The following is a 16,697-nucleotide window of genomic DNA, read 5'->3' as shown; positions in this document are numbered from 1 at the left end:
TCAATTCTGAATGATAACTTTGCCAGGTAGAGTATTCTTTGTTGGAAGACTTTTTCTTTTGGCACTTTGAATATATAGTGCCACTCCCTTCTGGCCTACAAAGTGTCTGCTTAAAAATCTGCTGATAGCCTTATGGGAGTTACCTTGTGTGTAACAAGTTGTTTTTCTCTTGCTGCTTTTAAGCTTCTCTCTTTGTCTTTAACTTTTGACCTTTTAATTATAATGTGTCTTGGTGTGGGTCTCTGGGCTCATCTTATTTGGAAATCTGTTTTGATGTGGCCTGTTTCTCTTTTGCCCTATGTGAAGGGGTCATTCAGCTAGTTTTTAGTTTTTGTTTTTGTATTTTTTCCCCCCAGAGGAAATTGTTCCATATGTAGCTGTAGATTTGGTGTGTCCTTGGGAGGAGGTGAGTTCAGGATCTTCCTACATCACCATCTTGAACTGGAACCTAGGTTGAGTTTTTGTTTTGTTTTGTTTTGCTACATATATCCAATTGCTACAGCAGCATTTGTTGAAAATATTATCTTCCTTTATGGAATTGCTTTTGCATCTTTATAAAAAGTCAGTTGGTCATAATTGTATGGATTTATTTCTGGGTTCTCAATTCTGTTCCATTGATCTGTGTGTCTGTCCCTTCACCAATACTACACAGTCTTGATTACCGTAGCTATATAATCAAAGTCAGGACACTTTATTCTTTTTCAAAATTGTTTTTGTTGTTCTAGATCCTTTGCCTTTTCATATAAATTTTACAGTATGCTGTATATATCTACAAAACATCTTTCTAGAATGCTGATAGGAATTATGCTAAACTTATGTATCATTTGGAGAGAACTATTTGAGCCTTCCAATCCATGAATATGGTATGTTTCTCCACTTATTTAGATTTTTTTTTATTTCTTTCATCAGCATATTCAGCATACAAGACCTGTACGTATTTGGTAGATTTATATCTAAGTATTTTATTTTTTGAGTGATTTTTAAATGGTACTGTATTTTTAAATTTCAGTTTCGAGCTGTGCATTGCTTGTATATAGAAATAGAATTGATTTTTCTATGTTGGTTCTACAGCCTTGCTAAACTCTCTTATTGGTTTGAGGAGTTTTGTTTGTTTGATTGTTTGTTTTTGGTAGATTCCTTGGGATTTTCTACACTGACCAAGATGTCATCTGCAAATAGGAATAGTTTAATTCCTTCCTTTCCAGTCTGTATATCTTATTTCCTTAGTGTGCTAGCTAAGACTTGAAGTACTATTTTATATAAGAGTTGTCACATCCTTGCTTTGTTTCTGATCTTTGGTGGAAGGCAGTCTTTCCCCATTACGTGTAGGTTTTTTGTAGATGTCCTTTATCAACTTGAGGAAGTTCCACTCTATTTCTTATTCGCTGAGAGTTTCCTAATTTGCTGGCTCACACAATTCACAAAAATCAATCCCAGACAGAGTAAAAACTTATTTGAAATAATTATGGACTCACAATAAGTTGCAAAAATCATAGAGAGGTTCCAGGTACCCAACACCCTGTCTCGCCCAGTGGTGACATCTGACATATTGATGGATGCAGTACAGTTAACTAGACCACAGTTGTCTGTTCTTACTCAGATTTCACCAGAAAAATCTTGTTGTTGTTCATTTTATTTTTCAGATTCCACACATAAGTGAGAACATACAGTATTTGTCTTTCTCTGACTTATTTTACGAAGTTTAATACCTTCCAAGGTCCATCCATGTTGTTGCAAATGGCAAAATTTCATTCTCTTTAATGGCAGAGCAATATTCCACTGTATCTATATATCGTGTCTTCTTTATCCATTCATCTGCTCATGGGCACTTAGGTTGCTTACATATTTTGGCTGTTGTAAATTGGGGCGCATATATCTTTTCAAAGTATTGTTTTCATATTCTTTTGATACATACACAGGATACACTTAGGTTGCTTACATATTTTGGCTGTTGTAAATTGGGGCGCATATATCTTTTCAAAGTATTGTTTTCATATTCTTTTGATACATACACAGGATACACTTAGGTTGCTTACATATTTTGGCTGTTGTAAATTGGGGTGCATATATCTTTTCAAAGTATTGTTTTCAAATTCTTTTGATACATACCCAGGAGTGGAATTGTTGGATCATATGGTAGTTCTATTTTTAATTTGTTGAGGAACCTCCATACTGTTTTCCATAGTGGCTGCACCAGTTTACATTCCCAACAGCGTAGGAGGGTTCCCTTTTCTTCACATCCTCACCAACACTTTATTTCTTGTCTTCTTGATGATAGCCATTCTGTGAGGTGATACCTCATTGTGGTTTTGATTTACATTTCCCTAATAATTAGTAATACTGAACATCTTTTCATGTACCTGTTTGCCATCTGTATGTCTTCTTCGGAAAATGCCTATTCAGGTCCTCTGCCCATTTATTAATTGGGTTGTGTGTTTTTTTAACACTGAGTTGTATGAGTTCTTTATATATTTTAGATATTAACCCCGTATCAGATGTATCATTTGCCAATGTTCTCTCATTCAGTAGGCTGCCTTTAGATTTTGTTGATGGTTTCCTTTGCTGTGCAAAAGCTTTTAAGTTTGATTAGGTCCCACTTGTTTATTTTTGCTTTTGTTTCCCTTGCCTGAGGAGACAGATCCAAAAAATTATTGCTAAGACCAATGTCAAAGAACGTATTGCCTATGTTTTCTTCTTATGTTTAGGTCTGTAATCCATTTTGAGTTTATTTTATATACGGTGTGAGAAAATGTTCTAATTTCATTCTTTGACACATAGCTGTCTAGTTTTCCCAGCACCACTTATGGATGAGTGTCTTTTCCCCGTTGTATATTCTCACCTTTCTTGTAGAAGAAAAATCTATTTTAAAAAAGCTGAATTGTAAAGCTTGTAGATAATACTATAGGAGGACATATTCATGACCTCAGAATAAAGAAAGACTTCTTGAATAAGACAGAAGTAGAAAAAATAAAGGAAAAAATGACAGGTTTGGCTATGTTAAAATTAGTAACTTCTGTTCCCCCAAAGACCATAAAAACTGCGAAAAGAAAAGCCACAAACTGAGAAAAAAGTATATGCAATGTATGGAGCTAGTATTCTGAGAATACAGAAATGCCTGTGAACAAATAAGAAAACAGTAAAAACATCCCAGTGGAAGAATGGGCAGAAGACTTGAACAGGGACCCCCCCAAAAGGGGAACCGCCCCCACCCCAACACACAGACTCAGGGTGGGATGTGCAGGCTCTGTGAAGATTCACCGGGTTCAAGAAGGTGGAGGAACCTGAGCCCAACATAGTGGGTGGCACAGCGGTGGCGGGGGGGGGAGGAGGATGCAGAGTCGGTGGGAGGGGCGGGTCGGTAGGGGAGGGGGAGGAGACAGAGATGGGGCGGGGGCGGCGGGACACAAGCAAGCCCAGGCCAGTGCCAGCGTTTTCACCGCCAGCATCCCTGGGAAAGCGCCGAGCTCCGTGGCGGGCAGAGCGGCAGCGGCGTGGGGCCCCTCTTCTCTCTTGCAGGGTCCCGCGGGCGGAGCCCGGCTCCTACAAGGCGCTCTACAACTCGCAGCTGCGCTTCCGCCGCCGCCTCTACGCCGACCTGGAGACTGTCCCGTACCACGTGCGCCTGTCCCAGCCGCTGGCGCAGCTGGTGAAGCACGCGGCGCTCTACGTGCGCAACACGGTGCCGCCGCAGGTCTTTCAGGCGCTGAGCAGGTGCGGCCCGGCCCGTGCCCCGCCGTCCCGCATGCTCTGCCAGGGGGCCTTCGGAAGCGTGCCGCGGACAGAAGGCAGCCTAACCCGAACCCCAGCTGTGCCTGCTGAATGTGTTTTTAAAAAGGGGGCGTCCGCTCACCCTGGTGGGGGTGGGGGTGACCACTCAGTCCTCGAGCTGTGCTGACATGAGGCTCTGTGCCTCGTACCCTCTGCCTGGGCGGGAAGGAGCTCTGGGGCCCACACCCCCGACGGCCAGCCTGTTGAGGCCACTCCCTGGTGGGGCGTGGGTTGGTGCGAGGTAGGGAATAAGGCCATCGGAACTGAAAAATAATCAGAGCAGAAAGTGGGAAGCCTTTAACTGCGGGGGGGGGGGGGCTGAGAGGGGAGAGGGAAGGGGATATCTCCCCCCGCCTCAACCCCGTGGGCTCAGCACATGGCATCTAAGCTTCTCGTGCACGAGCTGGGTGACCCGGGACCAGCTCATCGACCTCTCTGTGCTTTCGTTTCCTCTCATAAAACGGGGACCGTCTGACCCGTCGTCAGGCAGGCAGGCTGAGTGGGGCTCCTCTGTGTTCCAGGATCTACTGCATCTGCCATTACAGCTCCAGGCTCAGGGAGGTGATCACCGGGGACCTGCTGCCCTCCTCCTCCATGATCAAGGAGCTGAGCCAGGAGTTTGGGTTGCCCATTTCCCAGGAAGATCTTACAGAGGGAAAACTGCTGGCTATGTCCCCTCCTCCTGCCCCCAATCTGGAGGACTTCCGGAGCCGGAATTCCACCCTCACTTCTGAGATCCAGGCCCACCAGGAGAAGTGCCTGCAGTGGCGGAACACCATGATCCTGAAGAACAGAGACCAGAAGTACAGCCTGATCCAGGTGGGCGCTCCCACCCCCAGGGCATCCCAGGCCTCCTGCGGCCTGTGTCTGTTTTCCTGGGCGGGGATCCCAGGCGGGATGGGCAGGAAGTGCTGCTTGCAGGGCACAACTGCGCCAGGAGCTTTGCCTCCCAACCCTGGAGTATCTTGTCCTTCCTGAAAGGTGAAGAGGAACTCTCTTACGTGTAATTCCTTTCCCTTGGCCCTGGAGTTCATCTTAGAGAAAGAACTGTGTGTGTGTGTGTTAACATTTTGCTTAAGCTGCTGAGGGCATGGATGTCATATGATGTCCAAGCAACACAGGAGACAAACTAACCTGTGTGAGAAAATGTGAGTAGAGAGGAAGAGAACAGGAGACTGAGAAGCTGGTGAGGTGATGGAAGGTCAGGTGTATGTGGCCTGAATGGCCAAAGGCCTCCCTCAGTCCATACCAACCAAAAAGGCTTAAAAACGCCAACATTTGAGGTGTGCCTTGAACTCGTAGTCTGTATGAGTGAAGCCCACCCGTGGGCTGTGTGGGTGAAGCCGCTGCCTGGCCCTCCCACCCCAATCTCTAGTAAAAATTGTCTTAGTAGTTTCTAAGTTTTATATATGTGCCTTCTTTATGAAAATCAACAAGGAGGTGGTTGTGTTTTTCCGTCGGTGTTCAAGTTTTTAGCTTTCTCAAAAGAACCGGTTCTTTGATTTATCAGTCAGTCTACTTTTTCTGTTTTCCTAATTCATTAACTTCAAATTTTACTTTTTAAAATTTATTTTATTTATTTATTTATTTATTTTGGCTGTGTTGGGTCTTCGTTGCTGCGCGCAGGCTTTCTCTAGTTGCGGTGAGTGGGGGCTACTCTTCGTTGAGGTGCGCAGGCTTCTCATTGCGGTGGCTTCTCTTCGTGGAGCACAGGCTCTAGGTGTGCAGGCTTCGGTAGTTGTGGCATGTGAGCTCAGTAGTTGTGGCTCGCGGGCTCTGGAGCGCAGGCTCAGTAGTTGTGGCACACGGGCTTAGTTGCTCCATGGCATGTGGGATCTTCCCAGACCAGGGCTCAAACCTGTGTCCCCTGCATTGGCAGGCAGATTCTTAACCACTGCGCCACCAGGGAAACCCATCAACTTTTATTTTTTATGATATTTTAAAACACATTTTTCTCTTTTCCCCCTAGCTTGTTGAGTTGACTATTTCATTTAATTGTTTTCTAATAAGAAAGGCTATTAATTTTCCTCTGTATATATCCTTGGCTATATTCTGTACAGTGTTACATATGTGCTGTGTATTCTGGTGTTATTTGCCTTAGATTTCTTATAAATTACAGAACGAGACCTAGGTACATACCTATAAAAAAGTAAAACAGTATGGAGAGTATTAACTGTCTTTCCTTACCCCTTTATCCCACCTCAGTGCACTTACATATGTACACATATGTGCACCTATGTACATGAACATATTACATTCATATATGGATTAGTACTGTTTTGTTAATGCCATTTAACAAGGCGTCTTGAAGATTTTACAATAATACAGCTGTACAGAATTTTATAATATGTTAGTACAATTTATTTAACATGCCCTTCTCTCCTATATTTTGTTGAAATCCTTGGAAATATTGTTCCAGATTTTTAAGAAATTATGTTTTAAATGTCTTAGGAATTGCTACTTTAAAATGGCTTTATTCATATTAAGATCAATAATTGAAACCCAACCATTATTTAATTTTTTTGTTTATACTAAGATGTAATTAACATTAAAATCCATGAAATCCACTCATTTTAATTGTATATAAGTGGTGTCTTAACCACTGGACTGCCAGGGAAGCCCCAAATCAATGATCGTTTAGCAAATTTATGGAGTTGCACAACCATTACATTGCAGTTTTAGAACATTTCCATTGTCACAAGTTTCCTTATGCTTGTTTGCAGTCAGACCCTGTTCCCACTCCCAGCCCCAGATAACCACTGATATGCTTTTTGCCTCTTACACGTGTGCCTTTTCTGGACATTTTATGTAAATGGCATCATACAATATGTGACCTTTTGTGTCTGGCTTCTTTCACTAAGCATGTTTCTGAGGTTCATCTGTGTTGCAGAGCGTACCAGAAGTTTGTTCCTCTTTAAATTGCTGAATGGTATTCTATTGGTTGAGTGTACCACAATTTATCCATCCATTCAACACTTGGTAGATTGTATTGCTTCTGGTTTAGGGTTATTATGAATATTGCTGCTATGAACATTTGCGTACAGATCATTGTGTGGAAATATGTTTTCATTTCTCTTGGGAAGAAACCCAGAAGTATAATTTTTTTAAATTTATTTTTTTATTTTTGGCTGCATTGGGTCTTCATTGCTGTGCAGGCTTTCTCTAGTTGTGGCGAGCAGGGGCTACTCTTTGTTTCGGTGTGTGGGCTTCTCATTGCAGTGGCCTGTCTTGTTGCGGAGCACAGGCTCTAGGCGTGTGGGCTCAGTAGTTGTGGCTCGCGGGCTGTAGAGCTCAGGCTCAGTAGTTGTGGCACATGGGCTTAGTTGCTCCGTGGCACGTGGGATCCTCCCAGACCAGGGCTCGAACCCGTGTCCCCTGCATTGGCAGGTGGATTCTTAACCACTGCGCCACCAGGGAAGCCCCAGAAGTAGAATTTTTGGGTCATTTAGTACGTTTAACATTTCAAGAAACTGTCAAGCAGTTTTTTGCTGTTGTTCCAGCACTTTATGTCACCAAAAGCAATGCACGAGGGTTCCAGTTTCTCCACATCCTCACAAACACTTGCTGCTGTCAGTGTTTTTGATTATAGCCATTCTAGTGTGTGTGTAGTGGTACCTTAGTGTGGTTTTACTTGGATTTTGTAATCACTAGTGGTGTTGGATATCTTTTACTGTACTTATTAGCAATTTATCTGTCTTTTTTGATGGAATATCTATTCATATCTTTAACCCATTTTAAAATCAGATTGTCTTCTTATTGTCAAGGTGTAAGAGTTCTTTGTATGTTACAAATACAGTTGCTTATTCAGAAATGTGATTTGTAAATATTTCCTCTGTATCTGTGGCTTATCTTTTTATTTCTTAATCATGCAAGGAAAAACTCCAATTTATCAATTTTTTTCTTTTTCAGTCATGCTTTTGGTGTCATAGCTAAGAACTCTGCCTAGCCCAAAGTCACACAAAGATTTTTTCCCCAATGTGTTATTCTGGGAGATACATATTTTTAGCATACATTTAGGCCTATGAACCATTTTTGACCAAGTTGTTTTGTGTCTTTGTGATGTAAGGTAGGGGTCTAAATTCATCCTTTTACATATGGATATCCAATTGTTCTAGCACCATTTCTCAAAAAGCCTAACTCTTCCCCCACTGAATTGCCTTGGCACCTTTGTCAAGAATCAATTGGCTATAAGTATTTTCTGTGTTCTCTTATGTTCCATCGACTTACATGCCTGTCCTTACACCAGCCCCACATTGTTTTGATAACTGTAGCGTTATAGTCAGTTTTGAAATTGGATTGTGTAAGTCCTTTAAGTTCTTTTTCAAAACCGTTAGACTATTTTGGGTCCTTCGCATTTCCAAATAAATTTTAGGATCAGTTTCCCGGTTTCTACAAGAAAGCCTGTGGGAGTTTTCATGAAAGTTGTTGTTGAATCTATAGATCAACTTGGGGAGAATTGCCATCTTTCACAGTTTTGAAGCTGCTAATTCATACACCTGAACTGTCTCTGTTTTTATTAAGTCTTCTTAAATTTCCCTCAGTAATTTCTGTTGTCAGTGTACACGTCTTACACTTTGTGAAATTAATGGTATTATGAATTGAATCATTTAGTTTTTACATAGTTTATTGCCAGGATGTAGAAATACAATTGATTTTCATATATTGATTTTGTATACTGCAACCTTCTGAAATTGGATCATGTCATCCATGGGTAAAGATCACTTTACTTCTTCCTTTCCAATACGGATTCTTCCCTTCCTTCCTTCCTTTCCTTCCTGTATTAGTCAGCTCAGGCTTCCACACAAAACACCACAGGTTGGCGGCTTACACATCAGAAGTTAATTTCCTCACAGTTCTGGAGGCTGGGAAGTCCAAGATCGTGGTGCTGGCAAAGTAGGTGTCATCCTGAGGCCTCTTCTCTTGGCTTGTGGGCGGCTGCCATGTCACCGTGTGCCCGTATGACCTCTTCTTTGTGAGCAGGGGCAGGAGGGTGAGCCAGCTGTGTGGTGCCTCTTCTTACAAGGACGTGAACCCTCTTGGATAAGCCCCACCCTTATGACCTCATTTACCCTTAATCTCTTCCTTTCTCCAGATGCGGCCACAGTGGGTAGGGATTCAAAGTACGGATTTGGGGGGACACAGACACTCAGTGCATAAGCCTCCCACCCTGCCCTCCCCTCCTCCGCACTGCCTGCAGCCTCCAGTACAGAACACACTGTCGTATGTTGGGCTGTGGAAGAGACATGCTCTCCTTGTTTCTGATCTTGAGGGGATGCACTCAGTCTTTCACCATGAGGTTGGATATTCACTGCGGGTTTGGGGGAGATGCAGTTTATCAGGTTGAGGAAGTTCTCTTGTAGTATTAGTTTGTTGAGAGTTTTTATCATGAATAAATGCTGGATTTTTGTCAGTTGCTTTTTTTCTGAATATACTGAGGTGTGGTTCTTATGTGTTATTAATATATTACATTACTTGATGTTTAGATTTTAAAACAGCCTTGCCTTCTTGGGATAAATCCCACTTGGTCATGGTGTTTAATCTTTTCTCTATATGTTGCTGGATTTGGTTTGCTGATATTTTTTATTTTTCTCGTGATATCTTTGTCTGCCTGTAGTGTCAGGGTAATATTTATTGGCCCTGTAGAATGAGTTGGGAAGTGTTTCTTTCTCTTTTATTTTCTGGAAATTTGTGAAAGGCTGATCTTCATTCTTTCAATGTTTGGTAGAAGTAACCAGTGAAGCCACCTAAGCCTGAGCTTTTCTTTCTTTTTTCTTAAGTTAATTAATTAATTAATTAAATTTTGTCTGTGTTGGGTCTTTGTTGCTGCGCGCGGGCTTTCTCTAGTTGCGGTGAGCGGGGGCTACTCTTTGTTGTGGTGCGCGGGCTTCTCAGTGCGGTGGCTTCTCTTGTTGCAGAGCCTGGGCTCTAGGCATGCGGGCTTCAGTAGTTGTGGCTCATGGGCTCTAGAGCGCAGGCTCAGTAGTTGTGGCTCACGGGCTTAGGTGCTCCGCGGCATGTGGCATCTTCCCGGCCCAGGGATCGAACCCGTGTCCCCTGCATTGGCAGGCGGATTCTTAACCACTGTGCCACCAGGGAAGCCCCTAAGCCTGCGCTTTTCTTGGTGGGGAATTTTAAAATTACTATTTCGTCTCTATTCTTGTTATTTAGTCTATTCAGATATCTATTTCTTCTTAAGACAGGTTTGGTAATTTCTATCTTTCTAGGAAATGTTCCATTTCATCTAAGTTATCTAGTTTGTTGGCATATAGTTATTCATAGTATTCTCTTAGAATCCTGTATAACCTTTAAATTTCTGTAAAATCAATAGAACATCTCCTCTTTGATTCCTGATTTTACTAATTTGTGTCTTTTTCTTAGTCAGTCTAGCTAAAGGTTTGTCAATATTGGTTTTTTCAGAGAACCAGTTTCGGAATTCATTTGTTTTCTCTGTTGTTGTATTTCATTTATTTCCACTCTAAACTGTGTTATAACTTTCTTCCTTCTGCTGGTACTTTGGATTTAATTGGTACCTTTAGTTCTTGAGAGAAGTTAGGGTTTTAAATGTGAGATCTTCTTTCATACATGTATTTTAGCTACAGATTCCCTCCCTGAACAGTACTTTAGCTGCATCCCATAAAGTTAATATGTTGTATTTTAACTTTCAGAAAATATTTTATAATTTCCATTGTGGTTTTTAGAATTGTGTTGCTTAATATCCAAATACTGGGAGATTTATCGAATGTCTTACTATTGGTAATTTTAAATTAAATTTTGTTGTGGCTGGAGGATGTACTTTGTATGATTTCTGTGGTATGAACGTATTGCAGTTTGTCTTACGGCCTCACATATGCTTCATCCTCAGGCTTGAAAGGAAAACATGTTCTTCTGATGTTGGGAGGAGTATCATGTAAATGGCAAGTCGGGTCAGTTAACTGTTGTTCAGATCGCCTACATCGCTGTTGATTTTCTTTCTAGGTCTATTATTACTGATAGAGGTATTGGCGTCACTGTCAATGGCTGATTTACTATTTCTCCTTTCAAATCTGTCACTTTTTGCTGATCGTATTTTGGTACCTTTGTGTTTATAGTTGTTACATCTTCCTGATGAATGGACCGTTTAATCATGGTGAAATACCCCTTTGTTTCTAGTACATTTCTTGTCATAAAGACCAATCTGTCTTAAATTACTGAACCCCCTCCAGCTCTCTTCTGTATTTGTTCCCCCATCCTTTTACTTTGAAACTATTTGTGCCTTTGAATCTAAAGTGTGTCTTCTATGGACAGCGTATAGTTGGATCCTGTCTTTTATTTTTAAAACCAGTCTGACAGTCTCTGCCTGTTGATCATCTGTTTATGTGTGTTATAACTATTGATGTGGGAGGAATTGTGTCTTCCGGGTTTTTTCCTGTGTATTTCATGTTGGTTTTGCTCTGCTGCTGCTCCTTTACTGCCTCCTTTTGCGTTGAACAGATATTTTTAGTGTACAATTTTAACACCTTTGATTTTGACCTTTAAAAAAGTGACTTCTGAGTGGTTTCTCTAGGTTTTTTCTTTAGTATGCATCTTTTTTTAAAAAATAAATTTATTTATTTATTTATTTATTTATTTATTTTTGGCTGCATTGGGTCTTTGTTGCTGTGCGCGGGCTTTCTCCAGTTGCGGCGAGCGGGGGCTACTCTTAGTTGTGGTGCGTGGGCTTCTCCGTGCAGTGGCTTCTCTTGTTGTGGAGCGTGGGCTCTAGGCGCTCGGGCTTCAGTAGTTGTGGCACGCAGGCTCAACAGTTGTGGCACTCAGACTCAGTAGTTGTGGTGCTCAGACTCAGTAGTTGTGGCTTGCGGGCTCTAGAGTGCAGGCTCAGCAGTTGTGGCGCATGGGCTTAGTTGCTCCGTGGTATGTGGGATCTTCCTGGACCAGGGCTCAAACCTGTGTCCCCTGTATTGGCAGGTGGATTCTTAACCACTGCGCCACCAGGGAAGCCTGCGTTGGGTCTTCGTTGCTGCACGTGGGCTTTCTCTAGTTGCGGCGAGTGGGGGCTACTCTTTGTTGCAGTAGGCGGGCTTCTCATTGCAGTGGCTTCTTTTGTTGCAGAGCATGGGTTCTAGGTGCACAGGCTTCAGTAGTTGTGGCACGTGGGCTCAGTGGTTGTGGCTCGCAGGGTCAGTAGTTGTGGCGCATGGGCTTAGTTGCTCCGTGGCATGTGGGATCTTCCCGGACCACGGCTCGAACCCGTGTCCCCTGCGTTGGCAGGTGGATTCTTAACCACTGTGCCACCAGGGAAGTCCCTTTAGTATGCATCTTAATTTACCATTCTACTTCAGATGATTACTAATTTAGTTTGGGTAAAATGTAGAAACTATTCTACAATATAGTTCCATTTCCTTCCCTCCTTTGTGCTATTATTGTCATATTAAATCTATATATGCAGTGACCCCCCCAAATACAGTGCTATAATTATTTTATGCAGTCATGTCTTTTACATTGAGAGTTGAGAAAGGAAAATTTTATTTATATAATCTTTTATATTTACCCACAGATTTTTTCCAGTGATGTTTCTTTCTGTAGATTCTAGTTACCATCTGGCGTCACTTTTTCTTTCAGCCTTAAAGCACCTGCTTTAGTATATCTGATAAGGTAGCTCACTACCAATAAATCCTGTGTTTAAATCAGAGACTACTTTCTTTCACCTTCATTTCTGAAGGATAGTTTTTGCTAAATATAGAATTCTTGGTTCACACTACTTTTTTTCTTTCAGCACTTAGAAAATGTCGTTGTGTTGTGGTCTCTGTTGTTTCTGATAAGTATTTAGTGATTAATCACACTGTTGTTCCCCTGTACATGATGGGTTTTTTTTTTCTTGCTGTTTCTAGGATTTTCTCATTGTCTTTTTCTTTCAACTGTTTGATATGTCCAGGTGTGGCTCTCTTTATATATATCCTACTTGGGAATCACTGAGTTTCCTACATTGGTAGATTAATGTTTTGGGTCATTAGCTCTTCAAAAAATTTGTTCTCTTCCTCCTCCCTTCCCCCCCTTCCCCAGACTCCTATTATGTGTATGTTGGTTCACTAGATAATGTCCTGCAGGTCTTGAAGATCTGTTAATTAAAAAAAAAAAATTTTTTTTTCAGATTGGATAATGTCTGGTTTTTGTTGTCCCCATTTTCAAATTCTGATTCTATGTCAGCTCAAATCAGCCACTGAGTCCCTCTAGTGAATTTTCATTTTCAGTTCCTATATGTTCTAACTCCAGAATTTTCAGTTAGCTCTTTTTAAAAATGATTCCTCTTTGTTAATATTGTCCATTTCTATATTCAGTGTTCTGTACTTTCCTTGAACTTTCAGAATAATTTTTAAGTTTTTTTCTCATGATAGCTGCTTTGAAATCTTTGTCTACTAAGTCAACCTGCTGGACCCACTCTATTGACTGCTTTGCTTTCCTGAATAAGGTTTACACATTCCTATTTCTTTGCATGCCTTCTAGTTTTTCATCAAAAGCTGGACATCTAAAATACATGGCAACACCTTTGGATTGTGACTTTCTCCGCCTGGGGCAGAGGGGTTGTTGTCTGCTGAGTAACTTGCCTGCACTTCATCTGTGGAATCTGTCTCCTCAGGGGGTGTGGCCATCGCTGTCTCTGCCGTTTTTATCATTGTTTTTATTTTTAAGCCTGGTTTCCCTTGGGTCAACTCTGTGTCTGCGTCACTTAGTGATGAGCCAACCACTGGTCAGAAGTTGTGCTGAAGCACCTGGAGCCAGGAAGGTGCCGGCGTTTCCCAGGGGATCTGGGGGTGCATCCAGACTGCGCCAGCTCTGGCTTCCCACTGGGCCCTCTCACGTCTCCTCTGCACGCGCAGGCAGCCTGTCAGTGAGGGATGTGTGTAGAGCTTACCAAGGTCCTCTGAGGCCATCCGTTTCCTGTATCTTCCTGTTCAGTTCTGACGAATCTGCTGGTCTGTCGCTTGAGCCATGTAGGGTCACGACCTCAGCCCCACAGAGCATCTGGCCTTCCCTGTTTGCTGTTGAGATGGCTGTTGTCCCTTACAGCGACCACACCTATGGGGTTCTACAAGCTCCAGTCTGACTCAGGTGAGCCTGTAATAGAGTGAGCAGTGCAGCCGCTGATTTTCACAGCTTGCCCACGGTAGAAGGACGACTGCTCTGACCATGCTGAGATGTCAGGAATGACGCTGACGTCTACTCTCCTTGCCTGAGGTTCAGTAGTTTTATGAGTAAACGCTTCTCACCTTGTTGTATGCCTTTGGACAGTTCCCAGTGGTAGCTTTTGACAGTTTTGTCCCATTTGATCCTTGCTCTTTGAGGAAAGGACCAAGCTCCCAGCTTCACCATGTTAAAAGTCCTACCATCCTCCTGCCCAACTACAAGCTTTACTTATTTCTGTGTTTCCTACTATATTTGGAGTCTGTGTCTACTTTACCCTTTGTTTTGCTGTTTTTTTTGACAGTAAGCTTTCAGAGTGCTTGCAGAGCCAAGGTCTTCACTCTGTCTTTGCACTTGAGAAGTGGCTGGGCTGTTTTCAGGATTATAGAATCAAATCCTCCTCCCCCTGTCCCCCAAATCCATTGCTTTTTAGAATCAAGTGTTGCAGATAAGTCTGATGCCTATCTGATTATATTTCCTTTTTAGCTAAACTATGATTTCCTCTACTCTTTTAAAACTTTTTCTTAATCCTTGGTTCTAGGTGTGCAGGTGGGGGTTTTTTTTTGTTTTTCACCAGAGCTTAAAGGGCCTTCCACCATGATTTTTTTCCCTCTTAATTTGTACTTGTTGGTCTTTTGCACTGAGTTCAGCTATCTTCCACTTCGACCACTGTTAGTCACAATTGTTAACAATTTCTCATTTTATTTTATTTTTTTTAAAGATTTATTTATTTATGGCTGTGTTGGGTCTTCGTTTCTGTGCGAGGGCTTTCTCTAGTTGCGGCAAGCGGGGGCCACTCTTCATCGCGGTGCGCGGGCCTCTCACTATCGCGGCCTCTCTTGTTGCGGAGCACAGGCTCCAGACGCGCAGGCTCAGTAGTTGTGGCTCACGGGCCCAGTTGCTCCGCGGCATGTGGGATCTTCCCAGACCAGGGCCCGAACCCGTGTCCCCCGCAACGGCAGGCAGACTCCCAACCACTGCGCCACCAGGGAAGCCCCAACAATTTCTCATTTTAAATTGCAGCAGTCATATTTTATTTTCTAGAAATTCTCATGATTTCCTGTGCTATTTTCACAAATGATATAATTTTGTTATTATTAAAATATACATGTAAGAGTGTGTGTGTGTGTGTGTACTGTCAAAAATAACAAAAGCAATATCTTTTTTTTTTTTTAACATTCTTAGTGGAGTATGATTGCTTTACAATGCTGTGTTAGTTTCTGCTGTATAACAAAGTGAATCAGCTATATGTATACATATACCCCCATATCCCCTCCCTCTTGAGCCTCCCTCCCGCCCTCCCTATCCCACCCCTCTAGGTGGTCACAAAGCACCGAGCTGATCTCCCTGTGCTATGCAGCTGCTTCCCACTAGCTATCTGTTTTACATGTGGTAGTGTATATATGTCAGTGCTACTCTCTCACTTCTTCCCAGCTTCCCCTTCCCCCTCCCCATGTCCTCAACTCCATCCTCTACGTCTGCATCTTTATTCCTGTCCTTCCCCTAGGTTCATCAGAACCATTTTTTTTTTTTTTAGATTCCATATATATGTGTTAGCATACAGTATTTGTTTTTCTCTTTCTGACTTGCTTCACTCCATATGACAGACTCTAGGTCCATCCACCTCACTATAAATACCTCCATTTCATTTCTTTTTATGGCTGAGTAATATTCCATTGTATATATGTGCCACATCTTCTTTATCCATTCATCTGTTGATGGACACTTAGGTTGCTTCCATGTCCTGGCTACTGTAAATAGTGCTGCAATGAACATTGTGGTACATGACTCTTTTTGCGTTACGGTTTTCTCTGGGTATATGCCCAGTAGTGGGATTGCTGGGTCATATGGTAGCTCTGTTTTTAGTTTTTTAACGAACCTCCATACTGTTCTCTGTAGTGGCTGTAACAATTTACATTCCCACCAACAGTGTAGGAGGGCTCCCTTTTCTCCACACCCTCTCCAGCATTTATTGTTTGTAGGTTTTTTGATGATGGCCATTCTGACTGGTGTGAGGTGATACCTCATTGTAGTCTTGATTTGCATTTCTCTAATGATTAGTGATGTTGAGCATCTTTTCATGTGTTTGTTGGCAATATGTATATCTTCTTTGGAGAAATGTCTATTTAGGTCTTCTGCCCAGTTTTGGATTGGGTTCTTTTTTTTTGATATTGAACTCCATGAGCTGCTTGTATATTTTGGAGATTAATCCTTTGTCAGTTGCTTTGTTTGCAAATATTTTCTCCCATTCAGGGGGTTGTGTTTTTGTCTTGCTTATGGTTTCCTTTGCTCTGCAAAAGGTAACAAAAGCAATGTCTTATACCCACTATCCAACTTAAGAAATCAAACATTATCAGTATTTCCATAGTTTTCCATGTGTCCTTTCCCATCTCTTACCCCTTACCCATAAATAACCACTATCTCAACTTTTATCTTTCGCTTGCTTTTCTCTATAATTTTACTGCATATGTATATAATCTATCATTTTAATTTTTGCTTAGTATTAATGATATTCAACCATGTTTGTGTATATAGCTATACGAATATACCATTATTTATTAATAAGCATTTGTATTTTCTTTTGTTATTTTAAAGTGTGATTGTAAACATATGTTAACATGTCTTCTCCTTAAAAATAGGCAAGATTTTATTTCATAAGATACATACTTAGGTTTACAAGCACTGATTGTACTTCCACATGTCTGGAAAATACTTTAAATCTGACTATAAATTATCACTAATATGATGTATAATATAATACCTCATGGAAG

General features: G+C 41.8%; 2 protein-coding genes across 2 annotated transcripts in view; one reads left to right on the top strand and one right to left on the bottom strand.

Moving 5' to 3' along the window:
- Window positions 1–16,697, top strand: part of CFAP92 (cilia and flagella associated protein 92 (putative)) — a 73,411-nt gene that overhangs the window by 50,904 nt on the left and 5,810 nt on the right. The window contains exons 10-11 of the mRNA XM_059940614.1: window positions 3,517–3,711; window positions 4,290–4,587. Of these exons, the coding sequence (XP_059796597.1) occupies window positions 3,517–3,711; window positions 4,290–4,587 (493 nt within the window). The remainder of the gene's footprint in view (window positions 1–3,516; window positions 3,712–4,289; window positions 4,588–16,697) is intronic.
- ACAD9 (acyl-CoA dehydrogenase family member 9) overlaps window positions 15,243–16,697 on the bottom strand; it is a 64,420-nt gene continuing 62,965 nt past the window's right edge. The window contains exon 19 of the transcript XR_009505971.1: window positions 15,243–16,217. The gene's annotated coding sequence lies outside the window, so the exon portion shown is untranslated. The remainder of the gene's footprint in view (window positions 16,218–16,697) is intronic.

Source organism: Balaenoptera ricei, chromosome 11 (assembly GCF_028023285.1).
Source record: "Balaenoptera ricei isolate mBalRic1 chromosome 11, mBalRic1.hap2, whole genome shotgun sequence".
NCBI classification, from domain to species: domain Eukaryota; kingdom Metazoa; phylum Chordata; class Mammalia; order Artiodactyla; family Balaenopteridae; genus Balaenoptera; species Balaenoptera ricei.
Note: the sequence above shows the minus strand (reverse complement) of the source record. Positions and strands in the feature narration are given on the sequence as shown.